The following is a 14,011-nucleotide window of genomic DNA, read 5'->3' as shown; positions in this document are numbered from 1 at the left end:
CCTGGCAGCTCCTCTCATTGTCTTTCTAGGATTTAAAACTCATTGGGTGAATTAAAATATAAAGCCGTAGTTTCAAACATCCCGGTTCATCAGACTCCCCAGGAGAGATGCTTTAAAATGCAGATAGTGAGGACTCATGTGTCCTGGGCTCTCCCCATGGGTGGAGTGGCCTTGGGGCAGTGGGGGTTGAGAGCACAGGCACTGCTGGGCTGACGTGCGGTGACCAAGGAAGTCGTGTTCAGAGCGCTTAGTCTGTGCTGCTGTCAGTGTCTAAGATGATTTTGCGGCGACACTGGAAATGCATAGCTCAGTAAAAATTGGTTGAATTTTAATTTTATCTTTGGACTAGGGACAAAGAGGAAGACAAGGACCACCAGGACTGTTTGGGCAAAAAGGCGCGCTGGGGCCTCAGGTAGGTTTGAAAAAGTAACATTTCCAACACAGCTGCTCATCACAGAAGGCTATGTCATACCCCGAGTGTCTCTGGACAAAGGGCAGCTAGCTTCCCAGTTGGTCCTGGTGTCTGGGCATGTCTAAACAGTGCTGGCTCAGTGCACTGACCATCAGCAGGCATGTACCCTTTCTACTTGGGCTACATCATGAGAATATAGTGGCTGATGGGGTGTGAGCCTCAAAGTGCTGTGACACAAACTTATACTCACCTACTGTGCAAGAAAAATCGGTTTTCTGAGAGGACTATAGATGGTTACTTTAATTTAATGTATGGAAGTAGTATCCCAGTTTTGTGTATGAGGAAATAAGGATCAAAAGGATGAAATTACCTAAGATCAGAAGTAAGTAGCCTAACTGCCCTCTGTACTGCTGTACTTCCTGCCCAGTATCCCTGTGGCTCACAGGAGGGCCAGATCCAGTAAGATAGAAGATCAGGTAAGGTGACTGTCATTTGTGTATTCACTTACTTATCTGTCATCAGGGTTATTGCTGGGGCTCATTGCCTGCATTACGAATCCACCACTCCCTGTGGCCACCCCCCCTTTTTTTTCCCCTTCTATTTTTATTAGGACAGATAGAAATTGAGAGGGGGAGAGGGAGGGGGCTGGGTGGTAGCATGGTGGGTTAAGTGCACATGGTGCAAAGCGCAAGGACGCTGTTAAGGATCCCGGTTCGAGCCCCCGGCTCCACTGGCAGGGGATTCATGAAGCAGGTCTGCAGGTGTCTGTCTTTCTCTCCTCCTCTCTGTCTTCCCCTCCTCTCCTGATTTCTTTTTGTCCTATCCAACAACAATGACAGTAATAACAACTATGATAAACAACAAGGGCAACAAAAGGGGAAAAAAGTAGCTTCCAGGAGCAGTGGATTCGTAGTGCAGGCACTGAGTCCCAGCAATAACCCTGGAGGTGAAAAAAAAAAAGAGAGAGAGAGAGCGAAGGGAGAGGGAAATAGAGAGGGGAGAGAGACACCCTGCTGCAGACCTGCCTCACTGCTCATTAAGTGGGGGGGGGGGAGGAGGGGTCAAGCATATGGCAATCTGCGCACTTAACCTGATGCGCCATGGCCCAGCCACCAGCCAGATGACTTTCTAAGGAAGGAAGGATATGAGGCCCCTTAAAGCCATGAACAACATGATTTAAGTTCGTGGTAAGAGTCACCAACTGGAGATTAAAAACAGAAGCGCCAGGGTGGCATGAGCCCTGTTCTGTGCTCGTTTTCTCTCATTGAGGAAAAGACTAAACTCACGACTGACGGTATTCCTCCCATTCCTATTTGGTAATTTTTTCTATGTGGAGCTGGTAAGGCCTTCCCAATTTCTTAGGCAAACGGTGTTCCCGCTTCTATCTGCTAGATAATTCTCCTATTTACCTGCATACAGTAGATTTGATCTCTTGCACAGACCATCTCAGTCCCTCAGCTCAGAGGTCAGTTATGTACAACATGCACTTTATATTCTGGAGAATAAAATAAATCATACAAAATATTAAGCTGACTCATGAGTACATTCAAGTTATAGGCAGTTTCAGTACTAACGAGTTTGTCGCAGCGTCGACTTCACGAATGAGCCTGGAATTGATTTGGGTCATAATTTTGTTGCAGGGAAATTCCGGACCACCAGGGCCAAGTGGCTCAAAAGGAAAAGATGGACCAAAAGGAATGAAGGTAAATGTCAGAGAGCACACTGTTCTTTCTTTGTGAGCTGGTTTTCTTCAGGGAGATTGCCTTACGTGATCATTTCCAGCCTGAACGTTGGCAGTGATACTGGCTGTTCATTACCTGATAGCTGGATTCATAGAAGGAAAGACATGCAGGAAGACCTAGGAAGAGGAAAGGTAGATGGCCACGTGTAAGAATAGACAAAGACGTTAATAGGTAGGTAAACATACGGACTCCTCACAAATGCAGACTCACATATTCCATCTACTTAGAACACAGTACTAATATATAACCTGCTATCATTGGTGATAGAGACCTGATGTTTACTAGTTTTCAGTACCAGAATCTTTACTGGATTTGTTAGTCATCCGTGCTTAACAAAGTTTAGAAGAATTTTAGATTATATGATGAGACCAATGTGACTTTAGGAGAGTGACTGTAAAATTTCTAATGAAAATTATATAAAATTTCATGAACTCTTGAGACAAAGTTAATCTCTATATTTAATTATAAAAGGGAGAAGTTGGTGATGTAGGAGCAAAAGGCCCACAAGGTCAACAAGGAGCAAGAGGGCAGCCTGTAAGTCTAATTCTTCGTTGTGGACACCTCAATTAAATTTGTAGTGAGTTAGCATTGATTTATAGCATTATATAAGTTTCATGTGTGTAGCACTGTAACTCCTCATTGCTAAGCACTGCATCATGATCACCACTCCAACTCTGATTTCCCTCTGTCACCTTACACCCAACTCCCTTTGCCTTCCACCTCCCTTCCTCACTGTTGCCCGTCAATCAGGACTCCTGATTGTCTTGGTTTTGCTGAGTTTAAAATTACAGTGTTACAATGAATTACACTCAGGGTTATGAATACGTTAGGAGTAGAAATAGTTACGTGCTCTCAAACTGTTTATGTAAATAGAGAATCCAGTTATTTTGGGGGGGGTTATTTTGCCTTCTTGCATGTTGAAGAGGGAAATGCCGGTGAACCTCTTATGTATGACAGGTATTTCATGAATGTTTGAGTGTTTTAGGAATACAGAGGTGTTGAATGAAACATTTCCCCCCAGGGAGTTAGACAAAACAGCCAGCCAATCAGAAATTCAAGATTCTAAGGCTATGGGCTTCACTTTGTGCAGCGTGGAAATATTTTTTGGATAACAAGCATCATAAAAGGTTTAGCTCAACAGCTAGAATTTGAAAACAACGATGCATTTTTACTTTGCCATTGTTCTGAACATGAGAGCAAATTAGTTAGGACTGTCTTCAGTTAGCCACCTTTTAAGAACAGACTTGATGGTCAAATATCATCTTTTCTTCAAGTCATCTAAGTTTTCTTTTATCAGCAGTAGAAACGACAGGAGTGGTTTCAACCCAGCACTTTAGCTGCATTCACTAGCCAGGAGAGAAAACAAAAACAGGTCTGAGAAGCCAAAGTTCAGACATGGAATATGAATGGAAAAGATAACTGTCAGGACAGCATTACCTGTCAGATGGCATTTGGTGCAAATGGCGTTTTATATCTACATTGAATTCAGATGATGAAACCAAACCTAGATATAATAAAACCTTGTATTGTAGACAAATGCAGCACTTGATCCTGCTGTGGTCTCTGCCTGTAACACACAAAACTGAGGAGTGAAGCCTTTCTTGAAAGTGTGACTTCAAGAGGTTGCACATGTTTTAAATAACCCCAAAATAGTATTTGTAGCACATAAAAGGTATTTTAAGCCCAGTCCCCTGCTCCTGGGAAGTCGTGTAGTGATTATCTTATGAAAGTAGGGTAAACCTACACGCCCTCCTGCCTCCATCAACCCCTCTACCTTCCCCACCTCCCCACACTGCTTATCCACCCAAGAGTTTCCTCAGATCATCAGATACACTTTGATGTAGGTAGCTCCATTATTGACCTTGTGTCATCTTTGCAGGGTCGTTTTGGTCCAGACGGATTTGGACGTCCAGGAAGAAAGGGGACAAAGGTGAGTGTCACCTTGCAGGGTGTGCTGGACAAAGGTTACATTCTTGGTTCTGTTTGTCTGCAGTTAAGAGTTGTTACCCAAGTGGTATGCCAGAAATGGTCTCTGCATGTGCTTTGGACATGTTGCAGCTACCAGAGATCCTTCCTTCAATGACAACAGCTGATGTGTCACTCTTGTTTGAGAGTCAGACTCTACCTTACCTTTCACCTGTGTTAAGTAATCCTGCCAAGAGCACACCAAGTCCTCTCCTGACTCTCGGCCTCAGAGATACTCTGGCTTCTACTTGGGATGCCTGTCCTCATCTCTCTCTCTTGGACAAACTGCACATTTTGTAAGATGAGATCAAATACCAACTCCTTTGTGGGAGCCATACTGAACTTCCTCATTTAAATTAAAAAAAATTATTTATAAAAAGGAAATATTGACAAAACCATAGGATAAGAGGGGTACAATTTAGCACAATTCCCACTACCAGAACTCCGTATCTCATCCTCTCCCCTGATAGCTTTCCTATTCTTTACCCCTCTGGGAGTATGGACCCAAGATCATTGTGGGATGCAGAAGGTGGAAGGTCTGGCTTCTGTAATTGCTTCACCACTGAACATGGGTGTTGGCAGGTCTATCCATACTCCCAGCCTGTCTCTCTCTTTCCCTAGTGGGGAAGGGCTCTGGGGAAGCGGAGCTCCAAGGCACATTGGTGGGTTTGTCTGTCCAGGGAAGTCTGGTTGCATCCTGCTAGCATCCGGAACCTGGTGGCTGACAAGAGAGTTAACATAAAAAGCCAAACAAATTGTTGAACAGTCATGGACCTAAAGGCTGGAATAGTGCAGATGAAGTGTTGCGTGGTCCTCCCAACACTAGCTAGTAGTATTTTAGTTATAGTTCAAAGGGCCTGTAGCTATACTAGTATTTTGGTGGTGGTGTTTTTTTTTTTTTTTTTTTTTTGCCTGAGCCTGAAATCCGATATGCAGGTAGATCCAAGTTATTGTCTGGGGAGATGATGTCATGGCTGGGAAAAGGACCAGAAAGCTGGATCAGGGAAGAGAGCTCCCTAATATGGGAAAGGTGTATAAATATTGTTGACTGTAAACCCTATCGATTTGATGTGATCTGGGGCCCATAATCAGCTTAGGAGCCTGTGTGACCTCTGCATCCCTGTAGATCTGAGAATGTCCCGCTTCCTCTATAGAGCCTATGTTTCTCCCAATCCTGGAACCTCTGGGGTGGGGCTTACCTCCCTGCGTGCTTCTCTCAAATCATACCAAATGATATTACATCTGCCGATTCCACCCTAATCAATGCAACAAGTCCCATCTCACCCTTCACCCTTATCACTTGGGTGAGACCTTTCCTTTCATGGTATTTTCTAATTCCATTCCAGGAGGTTCACTTCCTAACAAAGACCCAAAACCTAGATATAGGCCAGATTCTGTTAGATAGAACATATGTTCTCATGCTTCCGTAAATTAGGACAAAATATATACCTTAAAGCAAAAATACACAATAGTCTTTAGTGAGTCAGTATCAAGTTCATAAAGAAATAGTGTCTACTTAGACTTAGATACCCCCCTCACCTACCTCCTATTACAGGTCTCTCACTCACTCCAAAGCTAACCTCATCAAAGCAAGGACTGCAAAAGCCAAATAAGGGCAAGAGACTGGCATACTTTAATGATGACTCTTTAGTCACTATCAGGCCACCCCATCAGCTGGGGCCCTAATCGGGGAGTCCTGAGATTCCCAGACAGACATGATGTACCTAGACCTCGAATAAATCCCTCTCTCCATTGTTACCAGTCATCTCTATCAGGAACAACACAATAGACCCCTTTGTGGGTCCCCACAGGACCTTGCCCTCAACTTGGATCAACAATGGTACAGAATGTTCCATCCTCCGAAGGGAGGCTGGACAACATACTCTATGCTACACCTGAGGAAGATGGGTCCTGAGATTGGGGCAGCTTGGAATGTTCCTACTCATGACCACAGGATGTGAGCTCCTCATTTAAAATTTGTTGCCCTGTTGATAGAACACAGCTCACATTTCCACAGGAGCCCCTTTCCAGCTAGGTGGAATTAAGATTTATCCCTGCAGACATGTCTCCCTCCCAGTCTTGACAGTAGGATTACATCTTAGTCACCTCTTAATTGTTAGAAAAGAGCCTGACACAGAGTAGGTGTGCACCGAGTGCAACGAGTACGTTGTGTGTAGGGCAGCACTACTGAATTGGCATCTTTACCACTTACATGAGTAGCTGGCATTTGTATCGAATGGGCCACTGGCGGGTTTTGAAGCATGAATGTCACACGGAACTTGTTGAGCAAATTAAATGTCAATAGACACAGCTTTTATTGGTGCTTAAATCTGCAGGTTATGTTTAATGTCTCATAAAACAAGAAACCACTGGGCTTAGTGATGCTCAGCCACTTAAGGCCAGGACCCTAGCGGTGGCTTCTCTGCATTGCTCCTGTTCCCTTGTGGCCACAAGATGGCACCACTGCCGCTTATCAATGAGGAAAATGCCCCAAACATAATAAACCCTTAGTGACTTGTCTGTGAGAAGTAGACCAGCGAGGACCTCAGTGATCGCTAATTCAGCCTTCTTGATTTACAGATGTGGAAACCGAGATGTGAGGGCCCAGGTGGTAGCACACCTGGTTGAGTGCACATGCTGCAATGCACAAGGACCTGGGTTTGAGTCCCTGGTCCACACCTGCAGGTGTCTCTGTTTCCCTCATTCTGGCTGTCTGTATCCAATAAATAAATAAATAAATAAACAGAGATAATAAAAACAATTAAAAAAAGAAACTGAGATGAGAAATAACTGGCCAGTGGTTGCACAGCTAGATCGAGGCAGCATGGAGAAGCTAGCCTATTAAAGCATCATCTGGCAAATGAAATCTTCTTTCTCTAGGGGAGCGCTTGCATAGTAAGGCAGTGCTAGGTCAAACATGATTTTCTTTTACTGGTTTTTTTTTTGCTTTTGTTTTTATTTATTGGATAGAGACAGCCATAAATTGAGAGGGAAGGGGGTGACACAGAGGGAGAGAGACAGACTATTGCAACACTGCTTCACCACTTGCAAAGCTTTTCCCCTGCAGGTGGGGACTGGGGGCTCAAACCCAGGTCCTTGCACACTGTAACACGTGTGCTCAACCAGATGCACACGGCTCAGTCCTGAGCGTGGTTTTCTGCATGTGCATGTTTGAGTTAAGCACAAAGATGATTGTGTTTTAAGGCTAACACTGTGACACACAGATTCAGGTGACACTTGCCTGAGTAATACTTAATAGTCTCCTTTTAAATGAACCTTAGTGTTAAGTGGTCAGTGAAGAATGCTTTCTTAGTATGCTTACTTTCCTCCTCTCCTGAGCCCACTCTGTCACACCTTCTTCTCTGCCCTCAACTCCTCCAAGACCTGCTTTCTCTTCCACATTTTCAGCAGATAATCATGTTAACCATTTCACTAAATTGTGTCTTGTTGATACTATCACCTTCTAATTTCACTCATTTAAACATACTTATTCAAGTATTCTCATTCAGTTGTATTTATTGAATATCCATTCCATGCCCAGTTCTTTTTTTAAAAAAGATTATTATTATTATTTATTTATTCCCTTTTGTTGCCCTTGCTGTTTTATTGTTGTAGTTATTGTTGTTGTCCTTGTTGGATAGGACAGAGAGAAATGGAGAGAGGAGGGGAAGACAGAGAGGGGGAGAGAAAGACAGACACCTACAGACCTGCTTCACTGCTGGTGAAGCAACTCCCCTGCAGGTGGGGAGCCGGGGGCTCGAACCGGGATCCTTCCACTGGTCCTTGAGCTTTGCGCCACGTGCGCTTAACCCGCTGCGCTACCGCCTGACTCCCCCATGACCAGTTCTTTGAACTGAGCATCAGATACCATATTTGTCTCACACACACATATTTTAGGTTATATATCTAAACCATCCTTTATAGATATGACCACAATTCCATCAGAACTCCTAGGAATAATCCTTTAAAATGTCGACTATCTGGTAGTCAAATTTGAGGCTCCTGATAATCTGCCCTTCCTCCAGCCTTCCCCATCACATCACTGCATCTTTTATAAGTCTTTTTCTCTCACCTCTTACCCTTAATCCATCAACATATAATTGTGAGTCTATCTGGGAAGTATGCCTGGGGACGGGAGCTAGCTCACCCAGTAGAGTACACACGTTTCCATGTGTGAGTACTCGGGTTCAAGCCCCTGTTGCCACCTAGTAGCAGCAGCTTGAATGACTCTAGAGGAAGCTTCATAAATGGTGAAACAGTCGATCTGAAATTAAAAGGAAGGAAAGAAAATATGTCTAGCATTTCATTGCTACCACTACTTCTCCATATTTAAAAATATTTTATTTATTTATTTATTAGAGACAGAAGTTAAAGGGGAGGGGGAATTAGAGAGGGAGAGGGACAGAGAAACACCTGCAGCCCTACTTAGCCAGTCGTGGAACTCTCCCTCTACAAGTGGGAACCAGAGGCTTGAACCTGGGTCCTTGGACAATGTAATGTGTGCAGTTAACCAGGTCTGCTACCGCCTGGCCCCTGCGTTTCATGACTTCTCGACACCATTTCTACTCTCTTGGCCGAGATAAGATGCTTTTCTGCCAGTACTGCTGCAGCAGCTGCTCAGCTGGCTCCCTGCTTCTGCCCCTGCTTCATTCAGTCAGTTTTTAACACAAGAATCAGAGCAACTTTTCAACATATATTCTGACCATTGTCATTCTTTTATTCAAAGCCAGACTGTGACTGCCAATTTCATCCATCAAGTCTGTTGTCAGCATGGCCTACTTAATGGCTTCACACAATCTGGTCCCCTGTGAACTGGGCTTCCCTGCTGTTCCTCCCCTGCTGTTTCTCCTTCATTCTGCCTTGCTGTTCCTCAAGCAGGGCACACAGTCATTCCTTTTTTTTTTCTTTCTTTGATATTTTAATAATTGCCATTAAGTCATGAATAATTAAGGTTAACTATAGCAGAGATTCCTACATATTCAATCAATAAAGATTTTAAGACAGGAATTTTTAAAATATTTTTATTTATTTATTAATGAGAAATATAGGAGGAGAGAGAAAGAGCCAGACATCACTCTGGTACATGTGCTGCTGGGGATTGAACTCAGGACCTCATGCCTGAGAGTCCAATGCGTTATCCACTGCGCCACCTCCTGGACCACTAAGACAGGAATTTAAGGCAACTATTAAACATACTGAGAAGCACAAATATTTCTGTTGCTTTAAGAACTTTCCACTTCCAAACATTATGAAGCCAAACTTGTTTTTTTCCTCTTTAAGTTTCTCTATTACACAAGCATCACTAAATCTGATTTCTCCTATCCAAGTACTATCCAAGCCCAATCCTGCCTAACTTGTAAACTCAGATGAGACTGAGTGTTCAAGAAGGGATAGCCACAGACAAGTCTGATTTCTTAGTGTCATTTGACATGGAAAATGCCTAACAAACACATGTGGCATTTGTGGTGTTGGGAATCCAACTCAGGACTCAGGCATGATGGTTTGTTTGCCTGCTGACCTGCCTTTCATGGTATAGCATTTGCCTTTAGTTAGCAACTGAAAACAGTTTTTTTTTTTAAATTTCTTTATTGGAGGATTAATAGTTTACTGTCAACAATAAAACACAATAGTTTGTACATGCGTAACATTTCCCAGTTCCTCACATAACAATTCAGCCCCCACTAGGTCCTCCTCTGCCATCATGTTCCAGCACCTGAACCCTCCCCCCACCTCAGAGTCTTTTACTTTGGTGCAGCACACCAACTCCAGCCCAAGTTCTGCTTAGTGTTTTCACTTCTGAACTTATTTTTCAACTTCTTTTTTTAAAAAAATTATTTATAAAATAAAAAATACAAACAAGACCATAGGATAAGAGGGGTACAATTCCACACAATTCCCACCACCAGAGTTCTGTATCCCATCCCCTCCCTTGACAGATTTCCGATTCTTTATCTCTCTGGGAATGATGGACCCAGGATCATTATGGGGTGCAGAATGTGGAAGGTCTGGCTTCTGTAATTACTTCTCTGCTGAACAAGGGCGTTGGCAGGTCAGTCCATAATCCCAGCCCATTTCTATCTTTCCCTAGTAGTACAGGGCTCCAGAGAGGTGAGGTTCCAGGATACATTGGTGAGGTTGTCTGCTCAGGGAAGTCAGGTTGGCGTCATGGTAGCATCTGCAACTTAGTGTCTGAAAAAGCTCAACTTCTGTCTATGTGTGAGATCATCCCATATTCTTCCTTCTCTTTCTGACTTACCTCACTTCATGTGATTTGTTCAAGTTCCATCCAAGATGAGATGAAGAAGGTGAATTCACCATTTTTAATAGCTGAGTAGTATTCCATTATATATATACAACAACTTGCTCAGCCACTCATCTGTTGTTGGACACCTGGGTTGCTTCCAGGTTTTGGCTATTACAAATTGTGCTGCTGTGTACAGATCTCTTTGGATGGGTGTGTTTGTTTCGTTGGGCTATATCCTCAGGAGAAGAACTACAGGATCCTTAGGTAGGACTGCTTCTAGCCTTCTGAGAGTACTCCAGACTGCTCTCCACAGGGATTGGACCAATTGACATTCCTATCAGCAGGAGGGTTCCCTTGTCCCCACAGTCTCTCCAGTATTTGTTGCTGCTGCCTTTTCTGACATATGACATTCTCACAGGAAAGAAGTATCTCGTTGTCTTTATTTGCATCTCTCGGACAATTAATGACTTGGATCTTTTTTCATATGTTTGTTGGTCTTTTGGATCTCTTCTTTGATGAATATTCTGCTATCCTCTCCCCATTTTTGGATGGGGTCATTTGTTTTTTTTTGTTGGTGAGTTTGGTGAGCTCTTTATATACTTTGGTTATTAGCCTCTTGTCTGATGTATGGCATGTAAATATCTTTTCCCATTCTGTAAAGGGTATTTTTGTGTGGGTGGTGATTTCTTTTGCTGTGCAGAGCCTTTTAATTTTATGTAGTCCCATTGGTTTATTTTTGTTTTAGTTTTGTTTGTAATTGGATTTGTATCATTGAATATGTCTTTAAAATTTGACAGAAAAGAGTTCTGCTAATATTTTCCTCTAAGTATCTGATAGTTTCTGGTGTAACATCCAAGTCCTTAATCCATTTGGAATTTACTTCTGTGTTTGGTGAAATACAGTCATTCAGTTTCATTCTTCTGCATGTTTCAACCCAATTTTTCCAACACCATTTGTTGAAGAGACTCTGCTTTTCCCATTTCATAGTCTGGGCATCTGTGTCAAAAATTAGATGTCTATAGGTGTGGGGGATTATTTCTAGGATCTCAGTTCTATTCCACTGGTCAGTGTTGTCTATTCATGTTCCAGTACCAAACTGTTTTGATTACATTGACCCTAAAATACAGTTTGAGATCTGGGAGTGTGATGCCTCCAGTTCTGTTCTTTCTTCTCACGACTGTTTTGGCAATTCTAGGTCTTTTCTGGTTCCAGGTAAACATTTGTAGCATTTGTTCTATTCTCCTAAAAACTGTGGTTGGGATCTTGATGGGGATTGCATTAAATTTGTAGATAGCTCTGGGAATTATATTCATTTTGATGGTGTTAATTCTTCCAACCCATGAACATGGAATATCTTTCCACTTATTTGTGTCTTTTTCTATTTCCTTATAATAGTGACTCATAATTTTCAACCTATAAGTCTTTCACTTCTTTTGTTAGCCTCATTCCTAGACATTTTATTGTTTCTGTTGCTATAGTAAAGGAATTAATTTCTGGATTTCTTCTTCTTCTAACTGTTTTCATAGAAGAATGCCACTGACTTTTGTGTGTTCATTTTTTTAAGTCTCACACCTTACTACATTGCCTTATAATTTCCTAGAGCTTCCTGCTGATTTTTTTAGGTTTTTCTGTGTATACTTTTTTTTTGTAGAATAGAATTTAGAGGCCCCAAACCATCCCTTGTACCTACAGATAATTAATTTTTGGCAAGGGACCCAAAACATAGAGTCTTTTCATCAAATGGTTCTGGGAAAATTGGGTTAAGATGTGCATAAGGAAGAAACAGGACAATCACATGGTAACATGAACAAAAGTCAACTCTACATGGATCAAAGTCTTGGATGTTAGACCAGAAACCATCAAATACATACCAGAAACCATCAAATACATTAGCAGAACATTTCCTGATGTTTTCTTGGAAACATCGTTGAAAAAATTCAAGTCCATCAACAAAGATAACAAAAACCAATGGACTGCCTACAATTGAAAAACTTCCGCACAGAAAAGGGAAACATCATCAAAATAGAACAACACCCTCCAGAATGGGGGAAGATCCTTACAGCATGTCATGCATCAGACAAGGGGCTAATAATCAAAATATATAAAGAGTTCACAAGACTCAATAACATAAAAACAAGCAACACTATTAGAAATTGGAGAGAAGAAACCTATGGCGTCTTCACTGAGGAGACTATTCAGATGGCCAGCAGACATATGAAGCAATACTCAGTCTCTGATTATCAGAGAAATGCAAAGAAAAATAGATGAAATCCCACGTCACAGCTGTGAGAATGACATGCATTGAAAGAGAGAGAGCAACAACAAATTCTGGTGTGTGTGTGGGGGGAGAGCAACAACAAATTCTGGCAAGGATGTTGGGGGGTGGGGGTAGGGCAGCCCTTTTACACTGTTGCTAGGAATGAAATTGGTTCAGTTCCTTGGAACAATCTGGAGATTCCTCAGAACGCTGGAATTGTGCCTCATAAGCTGACAATTCCTCTTTTGGGGATCTATTCAAAGAAAACAAAAACACCTATCTCAGGAGATCTTTGCACACTATGTTCAAAGTAACTTTATTTTTTAAAAATCTTTATTTATTTATTGGATAGACACAGCCAGAAATTGAGACGGAAGGGGGTGATAGAGAGAGAGAGAGAGAGAGACAGAGAGATATCCGCAGTCCTGCTTCACCACTCATAAAGCTTCCCCCTGCAGGTGGGGACCGGGGACTCAAACCTGGGTCCTGGCACACTGTAACATGTACACTCGACCAGGTGTGCCAACACCCAGCCCCAGCAGCTCTATTTTTAATAGCTCAAACATAAGGCAACCCAAATACCCAGCCATAGATGAGTGGTTAAGAAAGCTGTGTTATATTTACACAATGGAATTGTTCTCAGCTAAAGACAATGATGAAGCCATCTCCTTTGCCTCATCTTGAATGTAACTTGAAGGAAGCATGCTAAGTCAGATCAGTCAGAAAGAAAAGGACAAATGCTAGATTGTTATATCGGTTATGGGCGGAATTTACAAAACAAGGAAAAGGAAGCAAAATGTAGAGCAAATCCTGGACTCAGCATGCTATGTTGCAGCAAGGTCAAGGACTGGGGGGCAGGGGTTGAGTGGGCTTTTGAGGACCCAGTGCGCTGTGCTGGAGGAGGGAGGACCTAGGTGGTGTGCAAACACCTAGTTTGCAAAGACAAAAGGTTGTACTTGTGAGACTACAGCTGTCATATAATAATAATAAAACAATAATCAACAAGGATAAATAAATAAGGAGAAGGATGTTTCATTGTTTATATCAGCATATCAAGGAGGGGATGAATTAGTTTGTAAATTGATTACTTGTAAGTTGTTTCATATTGAATTATAGAAATAAAATGTGACCAGTTGGGAGTAACTCAAGGTAACAGCTGTTGTTATGTTTAGTGAAATAAGTGGAAAAGAGAAGTACAAATACCAGATCATCTCACTTATAGGTGGAACTTAAGAAACAAGGCCAGGAAATGAAAATACAAAGCAAAACTTGGACTGGGTGGGGTGAGCTGCACCAAACCAAGAGTTTCTGGGGAGAGTTGAGTGGAAAGGTATGAAAAGGGGGCCTGGTGGTGGTGCACCTGGCTAAGAACATACATTGCAGTGCACAAG

General features: G+C 42.4%; 1 protein-coding gene across 1 annotated transcript in view; it reads left to right on the top strand.

Moving 5' to 3' along the window:
• LOC103119793 (collagen alpha-4(VI) chain-like) overlaps positions 1-14,011 on the top strand; it is a 130,939-nt gene that overhangs the window by 81,184 nt on the left and 35,744 nt on the right. The window contains exons 24-27 of the mRNA XM_016191144.2: positions 350-412; positions 2,053-2,115; positions 2,626-2,688; positions 4,034-4,084. Coding sequence (XP_016046630.2) covers positions 350-412; positions 2,053-2,115; positions 2,626-2,688; positions 4,034-4,084 — 240 coding nt within the window. The remainder of the gene's footprint in view (positions 1-349; positions 413-2,052; positions 2,116-2,625; positions 2,689-4,033; positions 4,085-14,011) is intronic.

This window comes from Erinaceus europaeus, chromosome 21 (assembly GCF_950295315.1).
Source record: "Erinaceus europaeus chromosome 21, mEriEur2.1, whole genome shotgun sequence".
NCBI classification, from domain to species: Eukaryota; Metazoa; Chordata; class Mammalia; order Eulipotyphla; family Erinaceidae; genus Erinaceus; species Erinaceus europaeus.
Note: the sequence above shows the minus strand (reverse complement) of the source record. Positions and strands in the feature narration are given on the sequence as shown.